This window comes from Amphibalanus amphitrite, unplaced genomic scaffold (genome assembly GCF_019059575.1).
Source record: "Amphibalanus amphitrite isolate SeventyFive unplaced genomic scaffold, NRLGWU_Aamphi_draft 001206F_arrow, whole genome shotgun sequence".
Lineage (NCBI taxonomy): Eukaryota > Metazoa > Arthropoda > Thecostraca > Balanomorpha > Balanidae > Amphibalanus > Amphibalanus amphitrite.
Window position 1 is genome coordinate 98,636 of NW_024882700.1, and position 15,508 is coordinate 114,143.

General features: G+C 51.1%; 3 protein-coding genes across 3 annotated transcripts in view; 1 reads left to right on the plus strand and 2 right to left on the minus strand.

Moving 5' to 3' along the window:
• LOC122371119 (death-associated protein kinase 1-like) overlaps positions 1 to 15,508 on the minus strand; it is a 49,646-nt gene that overhangs the window by 2,342 nt on the left and 31,796 nt on the right. Inside the window, exons 15-24 of the mRNA XM_043347225.1 lie at positions 13,202 to 13,356; positions 8,696 to 8,816; positions 8,182 to 8,377; positions 7,929 to 8,035; positions 7,486 to 7,702; positions 7,251 to 7,351; positions 6,742 to 6,894; positions 6,313 to 6,501; positions 5,632 to 5,755; positions 5,344 to 5,438 (exon numbers count right to left, since the gene is read on the minus strand). Of these exons, the coding sequence (XP_043203160.1) occupies positions 5,344 to 5,438; positions 5,632 to 5,755; positions 6,313 to 6,501; positions 6,742 to 6,894; positions 7,251 to 7,351; positions 7,486 to 7,702; positions 7,929 to 8,035; positions 8,182 to 8,377; positions 8,696 to 8,816; positions 13,202 to 13,356 (1,458 nt within the window). The remainder of the gene's footprint in view (positions 1 to 5,343; positions 5,439 to 5,631; positions 5,756 to 6,312; positions 6,502 to 6,741; positions 6,895 to 7,250; positions 7,352 to 7,485; positions 7,703 to 7,928; positions 8,036 to 8,181; positions 8,378 to 8,695; positions 8,817 to 13,201; positions 13,357 to 15,508) is intronic.
• On the minus strand, positions 133 to 1,686 carry LOC122371120 (blastula protease 10-like). The gene has a single exon (XM_043347226.1). The coding sequence runs from the start codon at positions 1,624 to 1,626 to the stop codon at positions 295 to 297; it is 1,332 nt and encodes a 443-aa protein (XP_043203161.1). The 5' UTR covers positions 1,627 to 1,686; the 3' UTR covers positions 133 to 294.
• On the plus strand, positions 13,757 to 15,449 carry LOC122371121 (microfibril-associated glycoprotein 4-like). Its single transcript, XM_043347227.1, has one exon. It carries the CDS (start codon positions 13,795 to 13,797, stop codon positions 14,989 to 14,991), a length of 1,197 nt encoding a protein of 398 aa, XP_043203162.1. The 5' UTR covers positions 13,757 to 13,794; the 3' UTR covers positions 14,992 to 15,449.

The following is a 15,508-nucleotide window of genomic DNA, read 5'->3' on the forward strand; positions in this document are numbered from 1 at the left end:
ACTTATAAAGTGCCGTACTTATTATATTCACGGTATGCACGCTGTGTAGATGTACCCCCGTTTTGGCAAATGCGTACCCGAGTCAGCAAAATTATTGCTGATTCCGGGCAATACAGCGACCCAACGCCGTAGTGAGTGAGATGGCAAAATGTATTTAACACACACATACACACTTTTTTTTTGACAGACAAAAGGATAGTTCGGCAAGGGGAATACGCGTTCACTCATTGCTTCGTGGATCCGCTGGTTTTAGTGGGTGCCTTACTCTCCGCGACAGTGTCGTGTCAACCGTGCTCAGGCGGAGAGGAACTCGACGTTGGCCGAAAAGCCTTTGTACCAGCCATAGTTGCCCGACTTGAACTGGACAATGAAACGATTGCCGGTGGAGGTGAAGCTCTGTCCCTGCAGCTCTGCGTCGCACGCCTTCTGGTCGTTAACGAAGTCGTTGCCCGAGTAGCGCATAGCGAGGAAGTCCCAGTAGCAGTTGCCGTTGGAGCGGTACAGCATCTTCATGTCGGTGACGGTGACCTTGATCTGCTGGCCGGCCGGCGCGTTGATGACCCACCAGCAGACGACGTTCTTGGGGAAGTTCTCGGGGTAGTTGGGCGTGGTGATGGTACCCGGCTGCGCCATGTTGATGTCGCCGCAGTCGATGTCACCGTAGTAGCTGCCGTTGAGGGTCTCGCAGTTGGCACCGGAGGTGTTGGGCGGGCAGACGCACGTGCAGCTTTTGCTTACGAAGCCGCCGTTCTGGCAGGTGGGCGGACTGGAGCAGCCGGCGGCGCAGTTGTACATGGCGTTGGCGATCTGCTTGTCGCGGTGCGACAGGCCCCCACGGCGGCCGATTAGGCCAGTGTACAGGAAGTTGTTGACGCGGATGGTGTCCTCGCCGTTGGAGGTGAAGTATCTGGAACCGTAGTGCATGACAGAGGTCAGGTCGTACGGCACTGAGTAGTTGTTGGACGTGGACCGCTTGTTGAAGTTGCCCTCCTTTCCTTCCAGGATATTGTCGAAGAGGATGGTGACGTAGTTGTCGCGGTCGATGCGTGACTGCTGGTGCGACAGGCCCATGGCGTGGCCGAACTCGTGCACCACCGTGCCCAGGCCGGTGCAGCCGTCGCCGATGCTCAGATTCTGGCCCCCGGAGCTGGTACTCTTACCAACGTACGACCAGCAGCCGGACGACCTGATGACGTTAATGTGCGGCACGCTGGAGCCCTCGGCCACCTCGTTGAACTCGATGCAGGTGTGGTCCCGCCAGTGCTGGATTCCGGCCAGGATGGCGTCCCGGTCAGCGGATGAACTGGAGCTGATGGCGAAGCTGATGGGGCTGGTCCAGAGGTTGGTGGCCGCCTGACGGCCGTCGCGCTGCTCGGCCGTCAGAACCATGTCCGATTCGAACAGCTCACGGCCGTCGTCGGTGACTGACGGGTTGCGGTACTCGAAGTTGTCATCAACGGGGATCTCCGGCTTGCGACTGCCGGAGGCGGGTCCGTCAGTGACCCACTGTCCCTCAGGTTTACGGCCAGGGGCGGGAGCGTCAGTGACCCACTGGTCCAGGGGAGATACCTGCCGCGGCTTGGCGGCCGTCGCCGCCAGCAGGGCGCTCAGCAGCAGGACCCTCATGATGCCGTCGGTTGAAGTCGGTGAAGAAGCTGAAGTGCCCAGTTCTTGACGACAGACAGGCTCGAATGCTGAGACCTCGGCTGAGCACCCTCTTTTATATGACGAGCTTAAGTGCCTTGTCATTATGGAGCAACTGACGATGTTCGGCGATCTACGTCTCGGCTGTACACATATGGTAAACGTGTCACTTTTTATGCTCGCGCTCTGCTTAGTGCACAGATACGCCCAGAAGACTTCAGCAGAGAGTTCGTCTTGATGGCGGACAGGTCAATGTTGCAACTACTTAGTAACTATTATTAACTACATACAATAATTTTCAACGCTGACGTTTCGCACGACGACAAATAGGAAACTACCATTCACCAAGGGCTGGTGCATATTGCAGGTTTTCATGAGATATCTGGTGTGCAGTTACAATAGTTATGATGCATCAACAAACACGGGCCTAGATATCATACACAGTTAACAATAACTTAACAATAACTTAACAAAGTAACACAGTTTGTGCACCGAAAAGTCCCAATCGGCGCAGAAATAGGGTTTAGGGGGGCTTGAACGGACCGCTCCTTCGCTTTTTATCCGCGCAAAAGCGGCCGATTACAATGAAACTTCCAGTGCCCTCGAGTCTATCAATTTTACACCTACCCCGAAAATTGTGTAACCCTGACCCAAATGACCTAGTTGACCTGTGAACTGTTTCTCGAGAGCATGTCAGGCTGGGATCGCAATTCCGCGCATGTCAGCGCACATTATCCATACGTTTCCAGTCTTTTTTGTGGTTGTAAACCTTCCAACAAGGATATGATGCTTCGGTTCCATGCATCATGATGGGTGTCAAGATCACGTGAAGGCCACGTCAAGGTCAATAGGATCAATAGGACCTTTGATGACCTTTGTTCACTTTTTTCGAATTAGACATGTATCTAGGGTAGTTTTTGGAGCTGATTTCGATTTTAACACCAATTTGAAGATTCGAGAAGTAGTTTTGGTGTCAATGTACCTAACATGTTCCGAAGCTGTCAGTGGTGGTTGACACCTACTAAGGATAGCCGGCAGGACGCCTATTGCTTGACAGACTTGGCCTGACCGGACCCCAAATGCATGAATACATCTTCTGGTGACCCGACCTTAAACCTAAGATCTGGGTCAAAAACAGGTGCAGAGCTTCCTATACAGTTGGTGCGATGTCTGCCCCGCTGCCCCACCAACTTAGCATTTTGCCCCACCAATAAGCGTTTTGCCCAATCAACTTCAGCTGATTTGTAGGTCTTTGTTGCTTTCTTTGCAAATCAATATTTTCGCATTGAGGAGCTTTGAAATATCCGTGTAATGCAAACTATTATATCTGTATTGAGAAGAATTGATTCAGATTTCAGTATAGCATTTTACTTAACTGAACAATCGGACAATGTAGGTTTGACGACTTTTTGCCCCACCAACTTCCCTGGAAAAGCTCCACCCATGGTTTAAAAAAAAAATCACACACGATGCGAAATTTATGTTCCTATCATAAGTCATAAGCTATAGATACCACGTTTCGCGGCGATGCGCGCCGTGGTTTTCTTTACACACGCAAAAAGCATCGCCAAAAATGACTCCTCCCCTCCCCACCAGGGCAAAGGTTACGTGGGGCCAGCGCAAGAAGTTTTAAGGATTAGAAATGGCGAGTTGTTCGCTCATTGAACAGTACCTAACCATCGGCCTAATTGGACTTGGTGATAGCTTGCGTGATTTCGCATTTTAAATTCTCGAGCCTTAGTTACTCATCATGCCACATGTCGCGACTTTCGCCAATGTGATTAACCCGCGCCCTGCTGGGGGTCCTGGATTTCCACGCCCTGCTGGGGGGGGGGGGTGTTTGAACACCCCCCCCCTTGTAACTCGGCTCCTGGGCCACGTAGCGATACGCGGAAGGCGGCGTTCGAAAGAGCGTCAAAAATAATGACGAAATCACTTCGGCCAATTTTTTGGTCAGGTCAAAGGTCAGGTCACCAGAGGTCATTGAAGGCAAAATTTCGCCGATTTCCAGGTCGAATGTCGAAAATTTCCAAGAAGCCAACGCATAACTCGGGAACCAATAGAGCTACAGCGCCGCGGAAAAGCGCATTCGATAGCTCTTTTAACGCCCTTTCTGAGTAATTCTCTCAGATTTGACCTAACGTCAACGGTTTTGCCTGCAGGGGGCAAAAACTGCAAAAATAGCCGATTTTTTCGAAAACAGTTTTTCTGCAATAACTTTTGACCCAAGCCTTGTACGAGCTTACTTTTACCGGCATCGTGTTCCTCTCGTCAAGACGCATCGAATGAACTATGACTTGACCTTGAAAGGTCAACTTGAAAATTTGACCTCAGGTCAAGGTCATGACCTGACCGGAAAGGGTCATGTTGCATATCAGTCGATCCGTATCGTCGAGCTGAACACATCTAAGGCGTTTTCATCGCTCTAGCATACCTCTATCAAAAGTTATTTGCGAAAAACTGTTAGATACCATTCGTGACCTAAGATGACCTCAGGGCATAAACAAGGGTCACGGACACCATTTTCAAGTTCAGTGTGTCTAAATTACTTGTAATTCGGTGTTTGGGAGTGTTTATAATGTCTTTCATCCAAAAGAGGCGCATTTCAATTTTCTCCCATTGACTTATAATGGGGAGGTCGCAAAATTGACCTGACCTTAGGTCATCGATATCAAAATTCTGAGATATACATTTTGTACATGCTATGGCTCTTAGCAATCGCTGAAAGTTTCAAAGCGATCGGTCACTCGGTGTAGCTATGACAGACATTGAAAGTTTTTATGAGGTGAGGTCACTTCAAGTGACCTGGTGACCTGACCTTGAATGACCTTGGTCTGAAATTTTCACAACATGTGTAGAATTGATGTATGATAAGGTGTACCAAAAACGGCGGCGCTCCGCGCCGCCGTTTTTGAGATATTCGCGAAAAACCACAGGGGGGGTGTTCAAACACCCCCCCCCCCCAGCAGGGCGCGGGTTAAAAAACATTGGTTTTTGATGAGACTTGCTTTTTAGTTCCCTTGACAGATCACAGATGCGTCTTCTCGCCTATCTTGCAGCAATTATACCTTACCGCAATATCAGCACCCTGATACCTATACACCGTTCTTTGTGCTGAGGGCTATTCACATTTGTGCCGTTACTAAGTATTTTTCGAGACGCCTGTTCAGCAATATTGCGCCACCTCGTCGTATTGTGTGCTGTCAGGCGTCAGCGCCCGATCGCGACGTGTTTGACCGGCTGCAAATGTTCGAGAAGGGGAGGGGCGAGGGCCCCCGCGATGCGGCGTTCGTATTTCTCGAGTCTGTTACCTATCAATTTCCGCTTGCGGATGGAGCGGTTTGGTGATAGAGAAAATTTGTGGCAGTTTATATGAACCTATATCAAAACTGAAAACATTATGCGAAATAAAAACATAAAAAAGCTGGTAATAAAGCCAATTAAGGCATAGGATGGAGAAAACAAAATTTTACTTCAACCCTGGAGCCTAAGGACTAAGGTAGGCGCAAAGATGTACCTTTGTGGTAAACGAGAGGAATCGGCGAGTTACCAGCAGCTGGGAATACGGTTGGCATACCTGAGCTTAGGTAGTTAGTAACACTTTATTTTCTGCATACAGCAAGTACCCCACACGCGAAGGTATTGTAAAGAATAGCAGTACGCGCACACCGTCGGCGGGATGTTGCTGGGGCTGCTGACCTGAGTGCAGACGTGGAGTGTCTCCAGCACCTGTAGGAGGTCCAGGCCGTCCCAGTGAGGCACCAGTGCCTGGAACTCATCCAGGGTGTAACATCCTGTGGGCAGCAGAACCGAGCTGTGAGCGACATGGTCTGCTGGGGGCCTGGGCCTCTACTGAACCACCAGCTGTGTCTCTGGTGCCCCATCTACCTCTCAGTTTCATCACCTACACTTCAGCACCCGTCGTGCCACATGAAATTCTTATAATCGACTGAAGATCGACTGAAGATCGATATAAGCGCCACCCACCTGAGTCTCTGGTGCGCCGCACGAACTCTGGTGAGAGCATCTGGCCGAGAATGTCTCCACAGAGCCACTGGGGAGACAGAGTGATCAGGTCCTGTTCGCCGCCCACCGACCTCAGCAGCACCACCTGAAATGGGACGGGACTGTCAGCCATCGGCGTATATTGGGTGACTGAAACCGACCGATACAAATGTGTTACACGCTTAAGTTCACTGATGGACCCTTTCTCATGGATCCATGAGAAATGAGAAATCCATGGATCCACGAGTCCATGAGATTCTCATGGTCTCATGGATGGACAGGATACATTACAATCAACATGATACCGGTAGTAAAAGCCAGGATGTCAATTACCAGGGGACACAGGACTGCCTGAACGAACGAAAACTATTACCGACAGCTATATAAATTACAGGAACGTTCACAAATTTAGGTTAATGTTCAACTGTTCTCATCAATTTAGCAGGTGACCAGAATAACAACTGCGGACTCGAATATCCAATGGCGACGTTGAAACAGACCCTGAGTGCCTGTTCAAGCCGACACCCGGGACCCCTATTCATCCCCGAATTGCCAGCTAACTGACGCTGAAAGACTTGTAGCCCAATACCCAGCATTCAGAGTCAGATCCTGGAGGGGAGAGGGTGTTCGCCGTTCAGGTTGTTCGTCATCTATCCGACTGACCTCCCCCATCAGCTGCAGCTGGTGCATCACCACGTGGACGTGCTCGGCGGAGGCCAGTGGGTTCACCTGGTCCCGGACCACGTCCACCAGATCCGACCACGGCATCACCGGGAACTGCGGCTGCAGCCGACGCCAGCCGCGCACGTGCGACACCATCGACTCCAGGAAACTGGAGCTCTTCGGCAGGCCCTGCGGGAGCGGCAGAGACGGATGAATGCACAGCACACATGGCGAAAGGTGAATTGATTAAAAATGCGTAGTAGAAAGTACTGAGTACGAGACCTTCCTACCATTCTGGCATTCAGTGTTGTTCCCGCAAATCTATTCGAGTTTACCTAACCTTCATGATCAGTCCCAAATAACGTTTGTGATCCGCTCAAAATGGCCATGTGTCCCGCCCAAACTGACCTCCGTGACCCTGTAACTAACCTGTGTGACCCGCGCCCTCAGACGACACAAGTGACTCTTGAGGTGTTTGAGAGAGGGCGAGTTGGCCGAGGTGGCGTCCAGGACGAACGTGCTCGGACAGAGGTCGAACACGGAGCCGAACTCTCGACTGATCTCCGACATCATCTGCTCCACCTGTGCGACAAACGAATGGCCAGGAGCTACTTACGATAGTGGCACGGGTGAGTTCTTCAACACACTTTCGCTGCCAGTTGGTCACAAGAAGTCCAAATAATTTTGTCGAGCATGCATTTTTAGAGCCATCAATGAGACAATGGCATAGCAAGTTCATGAAAACCATCTAAACACATAGTGGCAGGCGGCAGCCATGACATGCTAACCTTTCTCCTCAAAGTATAATCAGGAACAACCAGAGCGAAGTTCAAGCACCAAAATCCATAATATACGGATCTCTCAACATTAAACATTACAATACACGTTCCCATGAGCACTGAGCAGCCCACCGTTCGGTCGATCAAGTAACTACTGACCTCCGTCAGAACGCTGTCCCCTGCACCGCTCCGTCGACACTGGTCGGCGTGGGTCGCCACGAGCAGCACTCGCGGCGGGGCGGCCGAGCGACCGCAGTGACCTGGCGATACACGGAAGTTATGAATAATGTGGAAACGAAGAATCTCGGCATTGTTCTGTTCGTTGATTAAAATAAAGGGCACATGATACATTAAATCCCAGTAATGTCTCTCCGTACACACGGGCGGCACGCACCGAGCGGCTCGACGGGCGCGATGCGCGCCTGCAGGAAGGTGAGCCAGTGTCGGACCTGTCGGAGTCGGCGCGGCGCCGCGTCCGCCAGTCGGTACACCACCAGGTGGACGCAGTTGCCGCCGCTGCCGTCGCCGATGAACTGGTCGTAGAGCGCGTGGTAGGCGCGGTGCCCCGAGAAATCCCAGATGGACACGTCGCCGACACCGTTCAGAGAGGTCTGTCGGACACGCGCGGGATAATGATGAATGATGATACATATGACGTATATGGGAAGCAGGAGCTCGTCGGCATACTTCTAATTGTTACTGATGACACAAGACTATCAGCCAAATTAAGCATTTTAACTCACATCGTTTTGTGCTGATATGCTGAGTTCGTGTGGAGGTAGCTTCAGGTATCGACGCCAACGCTCCAGTACTTAGTGAAGCTGAGCATTGACTGACCTGCGTGATGTCGATGCCACGGGTGAAGTCTCCATCAAGGCAGGCGGCACCAGCCTGAGGGTTGGACGGCGTCCGCTCGGCACGCTGCTTGATGGCTACCGCAGACACTGAGGGCAACATACATACAACACTGAGGGCAAGATACACACATAAATGTGAAAATTTAAAAGACATAGGACAAAGTCGACATTTTAGTGTAAATCTATGTCATAACCAGCGAATACAAGACCGTTGCGAATCAAGACCATCTTACGTCGGAAGCCGTTTTGCACATTCCCTAGACTTGCACTCCTGTTTCGCCTGAAGAGGCCTGAGAAGTATCCAGACTTCAGCGACTCGACGAGCGTTGTTTTCCCCACTTCAGAGTTGCCAAACAGTTTCAGTTTTATCCGTGGTATTGGAGTAGCGGTCTCGACTAGTTGATTGACAAACTCATCACGCAAATCAGCCTGCAATAAAGGCGGGAACATGCGTTATACTGGTATTACATACAATCGTTCGCCTTTCGTTATGAGCTATAGAAATCCGTATTTCTCTGCCAGCTACACTATCTTCGGAGGTTATATTTGCGTTACATTTACGCTAAGCAAGAGTACATACAATATTTCTGTTGCTACCGCTGCAAAATTATGCTCTTCCAATAAAGCATTGGAGTCTTATGAGCTTGTAGCTTGAACTTGCGAGTTCTAAAACAACTAAAGCTGTTTTACTTCTTACAAAAAGAGCAAAATTTAATCAAAATCGATGGATGATGGACGCCATCTTACGTCGCTGAGCCGGGCGAGCAGCCCACCGATGTGGGGGTGTCCGTTTTGAACGGCGATCACCTCTGGAGAGTGGCCGGAGCTGCTGCGCTGGTCCACCGTGCAGCCGGCCAGGCAGAGAACCCTGCGACAGCGGCGGGATGGGGGCAGAATGTCACGGGGAGGACTCAAGATCAGCGGCGAACGGTGATCATGTAGCTGGACATAATAGTAGGGAGACCATTGACCTATAATAACAGCTCAGTACTTTAATAAAATTTCTGTCAGATCTAAATAGCATACTGAAAGACCAGTATAACGCCTTTTGGGGCGACTAACGGAGCGAGCGAGAGGGTGGGCCTTGCACGTGCGAAATTGCGAGGGGGTACCTCCAACTGACTTGTGCACGGCACCCTACTAACTGGTCTCTAGCGATGTGCCAAATTTGGGCACAATCGGCCCAGCCGTTCTCGAGATCTGGAAGCGGCACCCTGCACGTGCGCACGTGCAAAATGGGTCCCAACTGACTTGTGCACGGCACGCTACTAACCGGTCCCTAACCGTGTACCAAATTTCAGCGCAATCGGTCCAGCCGTTCCCGAGATCTGGAAACGACCCCTGCACGTGCGCACGTGCAGCAGCACCCCAACTCTGGCACATGTATATGCAGTGCCTAGTGCAGGGGTCGGCAAATGGTGGGGCATGCCCCCTTTGGGGGTAATGGAGCCCTTTCGGTGGGGGTAATGAGGGATTCTGACAAAGCCTATCTTTTTAGAGTTTGTAGCTCCAGTGATGGAGCCATCGTGACTGTTGCATCCCAGGGTTCAAAGATTAGCCCAGGCCAAAGGCACAGCACACATTGATTAGATACCAATTTTCACGTACCTGCTCGCCTCACCATCTCACCCCTCCGTACAGTCGTACAAAAGCAGCTGCAACTTTTAACCGTCGCCCGTCTGTTGGCGTTTCCACAGCCGCTAACGTAAGGGGGAGGAGTCGGTCGGACCCCCGCGGCCTCTCGGACTCTGAGATGGAGCTGTGCATAAGACGAGCGTATTAACCGTGACTATAGGAAGCCGCTGCCAGTGTCCCGAAATCATATTTGTGCTTGGGTGTCAGAGGGGAAAATTGCTGACCAAAAAAAGGATGAGAGTGAAAAATTATCGGTCAGGTAAGGCCCAAAAAGAGTGGGAAAATGATCAAAAGCATTAATCTATCTACAATTGTGACAGATGCAAAACAACCATTCCCGCAGTTGCTCCTTCTCGGTGGAATTGGGAGTGGAAAATTGGGCTTGAAAACTGGAGGTGAGAGTGGAAAATGATTTTCATTTGGATGTCGTTTCCCACCCACATCTACAAATTTTGGGACACTGGCCGCTGCTGCCCATTTTTAAGGTCCTTGGTCATTCCGTCTCAAGAGGGCAATGACAAGTGTCGAGAAAATCGGGACCCGCTATAACTTCTTGAAGTGAGATTTTATGGTTCAAGATGATCTCCAGAAAAAGCTCATAAGCCAACGGTCATTATGGGTCCAGAGGCCAGTTTTACCAACAGAAAAATAGCCGCCAGCCGGAATTTTTTGCCTAAAGATCGTTTCACATATGGAGCGTAAACGGTAAAGCCCTATCAGCTTACGAGCCCATCGCGTTTGTATGTGAAGCGGTCTTGAGGCAAAAATTCCGGCAGGCGGTTATTTTTCTGTTGGTAAAACTGGTCTCACGTCATGATATTTTCCGGGCTGGTAAAAAAAAAAATGATGGGCTCGAGGGTACAATTTGGTCGTGATCCAATGCCTTTAACGTGAGCTTTTAACGAAAAACCACCCGCCGCCCCTATACGTACAAGGGTTAAATGGGATATAGCATAGGCGGCGGAACGGGGAGGGCACCGGGGCACCGTGCACCCTTTGATTTTTGCATTTTAACATTAGCCCTATGGGCGTTGCATGGAAAGAATGGGATCAAAAGTCGGCAACGCCCCCCCCCCCCTCCCCCTTAACTGAAGGTGTTCCACCGCTACTGGGATATAGGTATTAAATGTTTTGTGGAGGAATCAGGAAGTGTCATGTTTTAAATTTGATGCATTGGAAATGCACAAATACCCAAAGAGTTCCAGGACGGTATGGAATTTCAGTTAACTTGGTTGTGTCAGCAATGGGGTCTGGTAGGTGGGGGTAATGGCCCTGCCTGGCGCCCAAAAAGGGGGCACGACCCCGAATGACCTGCCGACCACTGGCCTAGTGGGTGCCTACCTACATGCCAACTTTCAGCGCAATCGGCCAAGTAGTTACCGAGATATTGCAACAATTACAAAAGTGACACCTCTTCGTTTTGCACGTGGCACGTGCATAAGGGGTCACCCACATGCATCGAGAATAGTCCAATACTTGGTAGAAGGAATGAAGCTACCCTACAAAAATTACCGCGTGTAAATCGGTCAAGTGGTTGCTGAGATATAAGCCTCGCAAAAGCGTGACCACGGCCGGCCGGCCGGCCGGCCGGCCGCTCATACTCAGAAATTTCCGTTAAAGGTAGTGTGCCAGCTTTCCTGGACCGTATGGAGTTAATGGCCCAGATAAGGAGAACCGGATTTTTAGAACTTATCCATACCTTCAAAACTCATGGAAACGTCTTAAATTCTTCAAATTTTGAGTACCCCAGTGCGAAATTCGCCCCGACGGGTTGTCGGTCGTACCCCAACCACATTTCACACCACTATGAACAATAAATGCACACACTGAAATCGCTATTACCGATATGCTCATCCAATCAAGCTTCGATAAACCCGTTCATCATCAGCTCCTGCGGTTTCGAACACGCCTGTTAGGTGGTGCGGTAGACCGCGCCCAAAGCCAGGGCCCCGGTGACGTGAGGTAGCCGAGTCAGGGCAGCGTGCGCTGACCCAAGCCGGAGCCGCGCGTCCTCCCGGTGTCATGTGATAGCCCGGGGCTGCCCGCGGGGATGCGGTAGACCGCGCCCAAAGCTGCGGCCCCGGCTTGGGTCAGCGCACGCTGCCCCGACTCGGCTACCTCACGTTACCGGGGCCCTGGCTTTGGGCGCGGCTTCTGCTCATACTTTGTGGTGCGGTGGTGGTGCGTCGGGCTGCGCGCTCTGACTTCGGCCAAGAAAAATGCGTCAGCTGATCATTGTCATTTCTGCCACTTGCGTGTGGTGAAATGGGGTCATAACTTATGAGACGGCTTTTTCATATCAATTATTTTACATAAAATCATATTTCAAACCATAAATAATGTTCGACAGCCAAATAAAAGAAACAATACCAATACAGGCTTACAGTTTAAGGCTCGACATTGTGTTGTCTACGATTAGACAGCTGATAACTCATTCCCGTACGTCGTATGGTCGTAACACTATAATGACCTTTGCTTATTGTCACATGTGCGCCGCATTCGCGATTGTTGCCGACGCCTGTTTGCAGGTGAGCCCACTACAGTTGTTATACATATCTAAAAACCGATAAACTTTTAGGCGAAAAAGGCACTATTCCAGGCCCATTTTTGATTTTTTTTGCGATATTAGGTAAAAACAGAAGCTTCTTATCCTAGGAAAAATAAAATGGGAAATCTTTCAAAGGTGGCACACTACCTTTAATCTAAGGAAAGACTACGCTCGCTTCGCTCGCTCCGTAATAAACTCAGATACAATATTCTGGCCAATAAACCAGTATAGCGCCTTTTGGGGCGACTAACGGAGCGAGCGAGGGGGTGAGTCTTGCACGTGCGAAATTTCGAGGGGGTACCTCCAACTGACTTGTGCACGGCACCCTACTGACCGGTTTCTAGCGATGTGCCAAATTTGAGCACAATCGGCCCAGCCGTTCTCGAGATCTGGGAGCGGCACCCTGCACGTGCGCACGTGCTAAATGGGTCCCAGTCACTCCCAACTGACTTGTGCACGGCACCCTACTAACTGGTCCCTAACCGTGTACCAAATTTGAGCGCCATCGGTCCAGCCGTTCTCGAGATCTGGAAACGACCCCTGCACGTGCGCACGTGCAGCAGCACCCCAACTCTGGCACATGGATATGCAGTGCCTAGTGGGTGCCTACCTACATGCCAACTTTCAGCGCAATCGGCCAAGTAGTTACCGAGATATTGCAACAATTACAAAAGTGACACCTCTTCGTTTTGCACGTGGCACGTGCATAAGGGGTCACCCACATGCATCGGGAATAGTCCAACACTTGGTAGAAGGAATGAAGCTACCCTACAAAAATTACCGCATGTAAATCGGTCAAGTGGTTGCTGAGATATAAGCCTCGCAAAAGCGTGACCACGGCCGGCCGGCCGGCCGCTCATACTCAGAAATTTCCGTTAATCTAAGGAAAGACTACGCTCGCTTCGCTCGCTCCGTAATAAGGCCATGAGTACGGTATCAAACAAAACATCAAGTCTCTACATCGACGAAACTCAATCTGAGACTAGTTAGGTAAACTACAATTCCATTCACATCATAAAACAACCAGCAGCACCCCACAATCGAATTCATTACTTTCGAGTATGACTCACCTGACCAAGTCGAGGTGTCCTCCACGGGCCGCCAGGTGTAACGGACTGAGACCCTCGCCTCCGAGGCCGTCCAGCGAGCAGCCGTAGGTGCACAGCGCCTGTGTGATGGACAGGAGACCCTCCGAGGCGGCCACGTGCAGCGGCGCGTCACCAGACTGTCGAGGGTGAGTGAATATGTTCGTTAGAGGGGAGCCAGAAGTCGTGAGATCGTTTTTTTTTTTAAGTTAAAGATGTGAAACGTCCGGCCGGTTGACAGTAAAAAAAAAAACGATTGTCTCAACATTTTAGTATTGTCATCTTCCACACTGCACACCTTTGCTCCCCCCCCCCCCTTACACCTCTGCGGCTGATTCGGTAACGACGGCGTGGATGAATGTTTGGACAGGGTGTGTTTGGCCAGAAACTTGGCCCGGCGCCGGCGCCGCCCCCGGCAGTGTTATCAGGCCGGTTTCTATAAATAAACCGTTGTCGCTGATATCGGATGTGGCGGCTCTCACAGACTTCAACCGCGCAGAGCTCTACGGCCGTCCTGCCAGCTCCGAACCGTCAGTCCGAGGTCGGCAGCCGGCGCCGGTGGAGACATTTGCGCCAGCATGGCGAAGTGCACTGTGATCGGGGTGATACTGGTCTGGACCGCCGTGGCCGGCTGTTCCGCGGAGCAGCAGCAGCAGCAAGCCGTCCTGCCCAGCGCCATGGCTGACGACATGGTCAGCATCATCGCCAGAACAGTTCAGGAAGAACTCCGGCCCATCGTCAGAAGACTTGAGTCTCGGATGGAGTCGCTGGACAACAGACTGTCTCTGCTCGACTCTCGAGTGACGGAACTTACCGTCAATCTTTTGAGGAGCAGCCTGGGTGAGCAGATGGATGAGCTGTCCAGTCAACTCACTGGAATCACTGCGAGACTCGACCACCAGCAGTCACAACTGACTGATCTTAATACCCAGTTGAACAGTCAAAAATCGGTTCAAAACGAGGTTTCAGTCAAAATGGATAACCACACGGCACGCCTTGACAGCCTGGCTTCCCAGGTTGACATTCTGGGATCCAAGCTGACCGTCGTGATAAACAAGACATCATCCCAACAGGATATCATTGAAGATCCGGCTGCTACGGTAGATCAATTGACCCCTCCCCGTGATTGCAGCGACCTGCCTGTCGACTCCCCATCTGGGGTCTACCTCCTTCAGCCCAGTGGCGACAGCCAACAGCCACCCGTCAAGGCGTACTGCGATATGGACACTGTCGGAGGGAGATGGACGGTAATCCAGAGGAGAGACGACTTCCAGCCCCGCCAGAACTTCTATCTCGGATGGCAAGAGTATAAGAAAGGCTTTGGAAATTTAACAGGAGAATTCTGGCTGGGTTTAGCGAACATAAGGCAGCTGACGTCATCAAACGACCGACGGCACGAGCTCCGCATTGAACTAGAGGCTTTTGACGGCAGTCAAAGATACGCTCTATACCAAGACTTTCGCATCTCATCTGAGCTGGATGGCTACACATTAAGCATTTCTAACTATACGGGAACTGCCGGGGATGGTCTCCAGTGGCAGTGGAGCGTCAATAGGAAGTTCTCGACCCGTGACCGTGACCAGGACGGCTGGCCTGACGGGCACTGTGCGCGGCGCCATCGGGGGGCCTGGTGGTACGGCGAGTGGTGCGAGTTGAGCAGCCTGAACGGACGGTACCTGGGAGGAGCGGACTGGGACGGGACGGGAATATGGTGGTGGGAGTGGAGACGCAGGGAGTCACTGAAGAAGACCGAAATGAAGATCAGGCGGACCTAAGTAATCTACACAAAACGAGGATATCACAGTGTTGTACTGCTATGCAGTGCTAGACGGACAAATTCTCACATGCGAGATAGGACTCTTAGGTATTAGCCGGGTGTAAATTTGATGGAATAGTTTAGTAGGTGAGAGGCATGTACAGTAAGGGCCGGTGAGGGAACGTATAGAGGCCTGCATGCTGCATACATGGTGCCCAACGGCCAACCCACAGAGTTCACCCTTGGCCAAAAAGCGTTCGTGGAGGCCTTGAAAACTGGCATGAGGTCCTCCGGTACCGGTGTGGGGTCCTCGGGCATGGGGATGGAGCCCTCGAGCATTGGCCTGGAAAGAAACCCTTAAGAGCCGGTGAGCCTGCATGGGCTCTCCGACTTGGCTAACGAAACATAGTTGTGCAAAATAAATGTTTGTAAACCCTCATACCAGATTTGTATACCCGCTTACGACTTGCTGACGAAGTTTTGTAAATACAATTCGAAAGCTCCGACCCGAACGATTTCTTGTGGAGTAAAGTTCC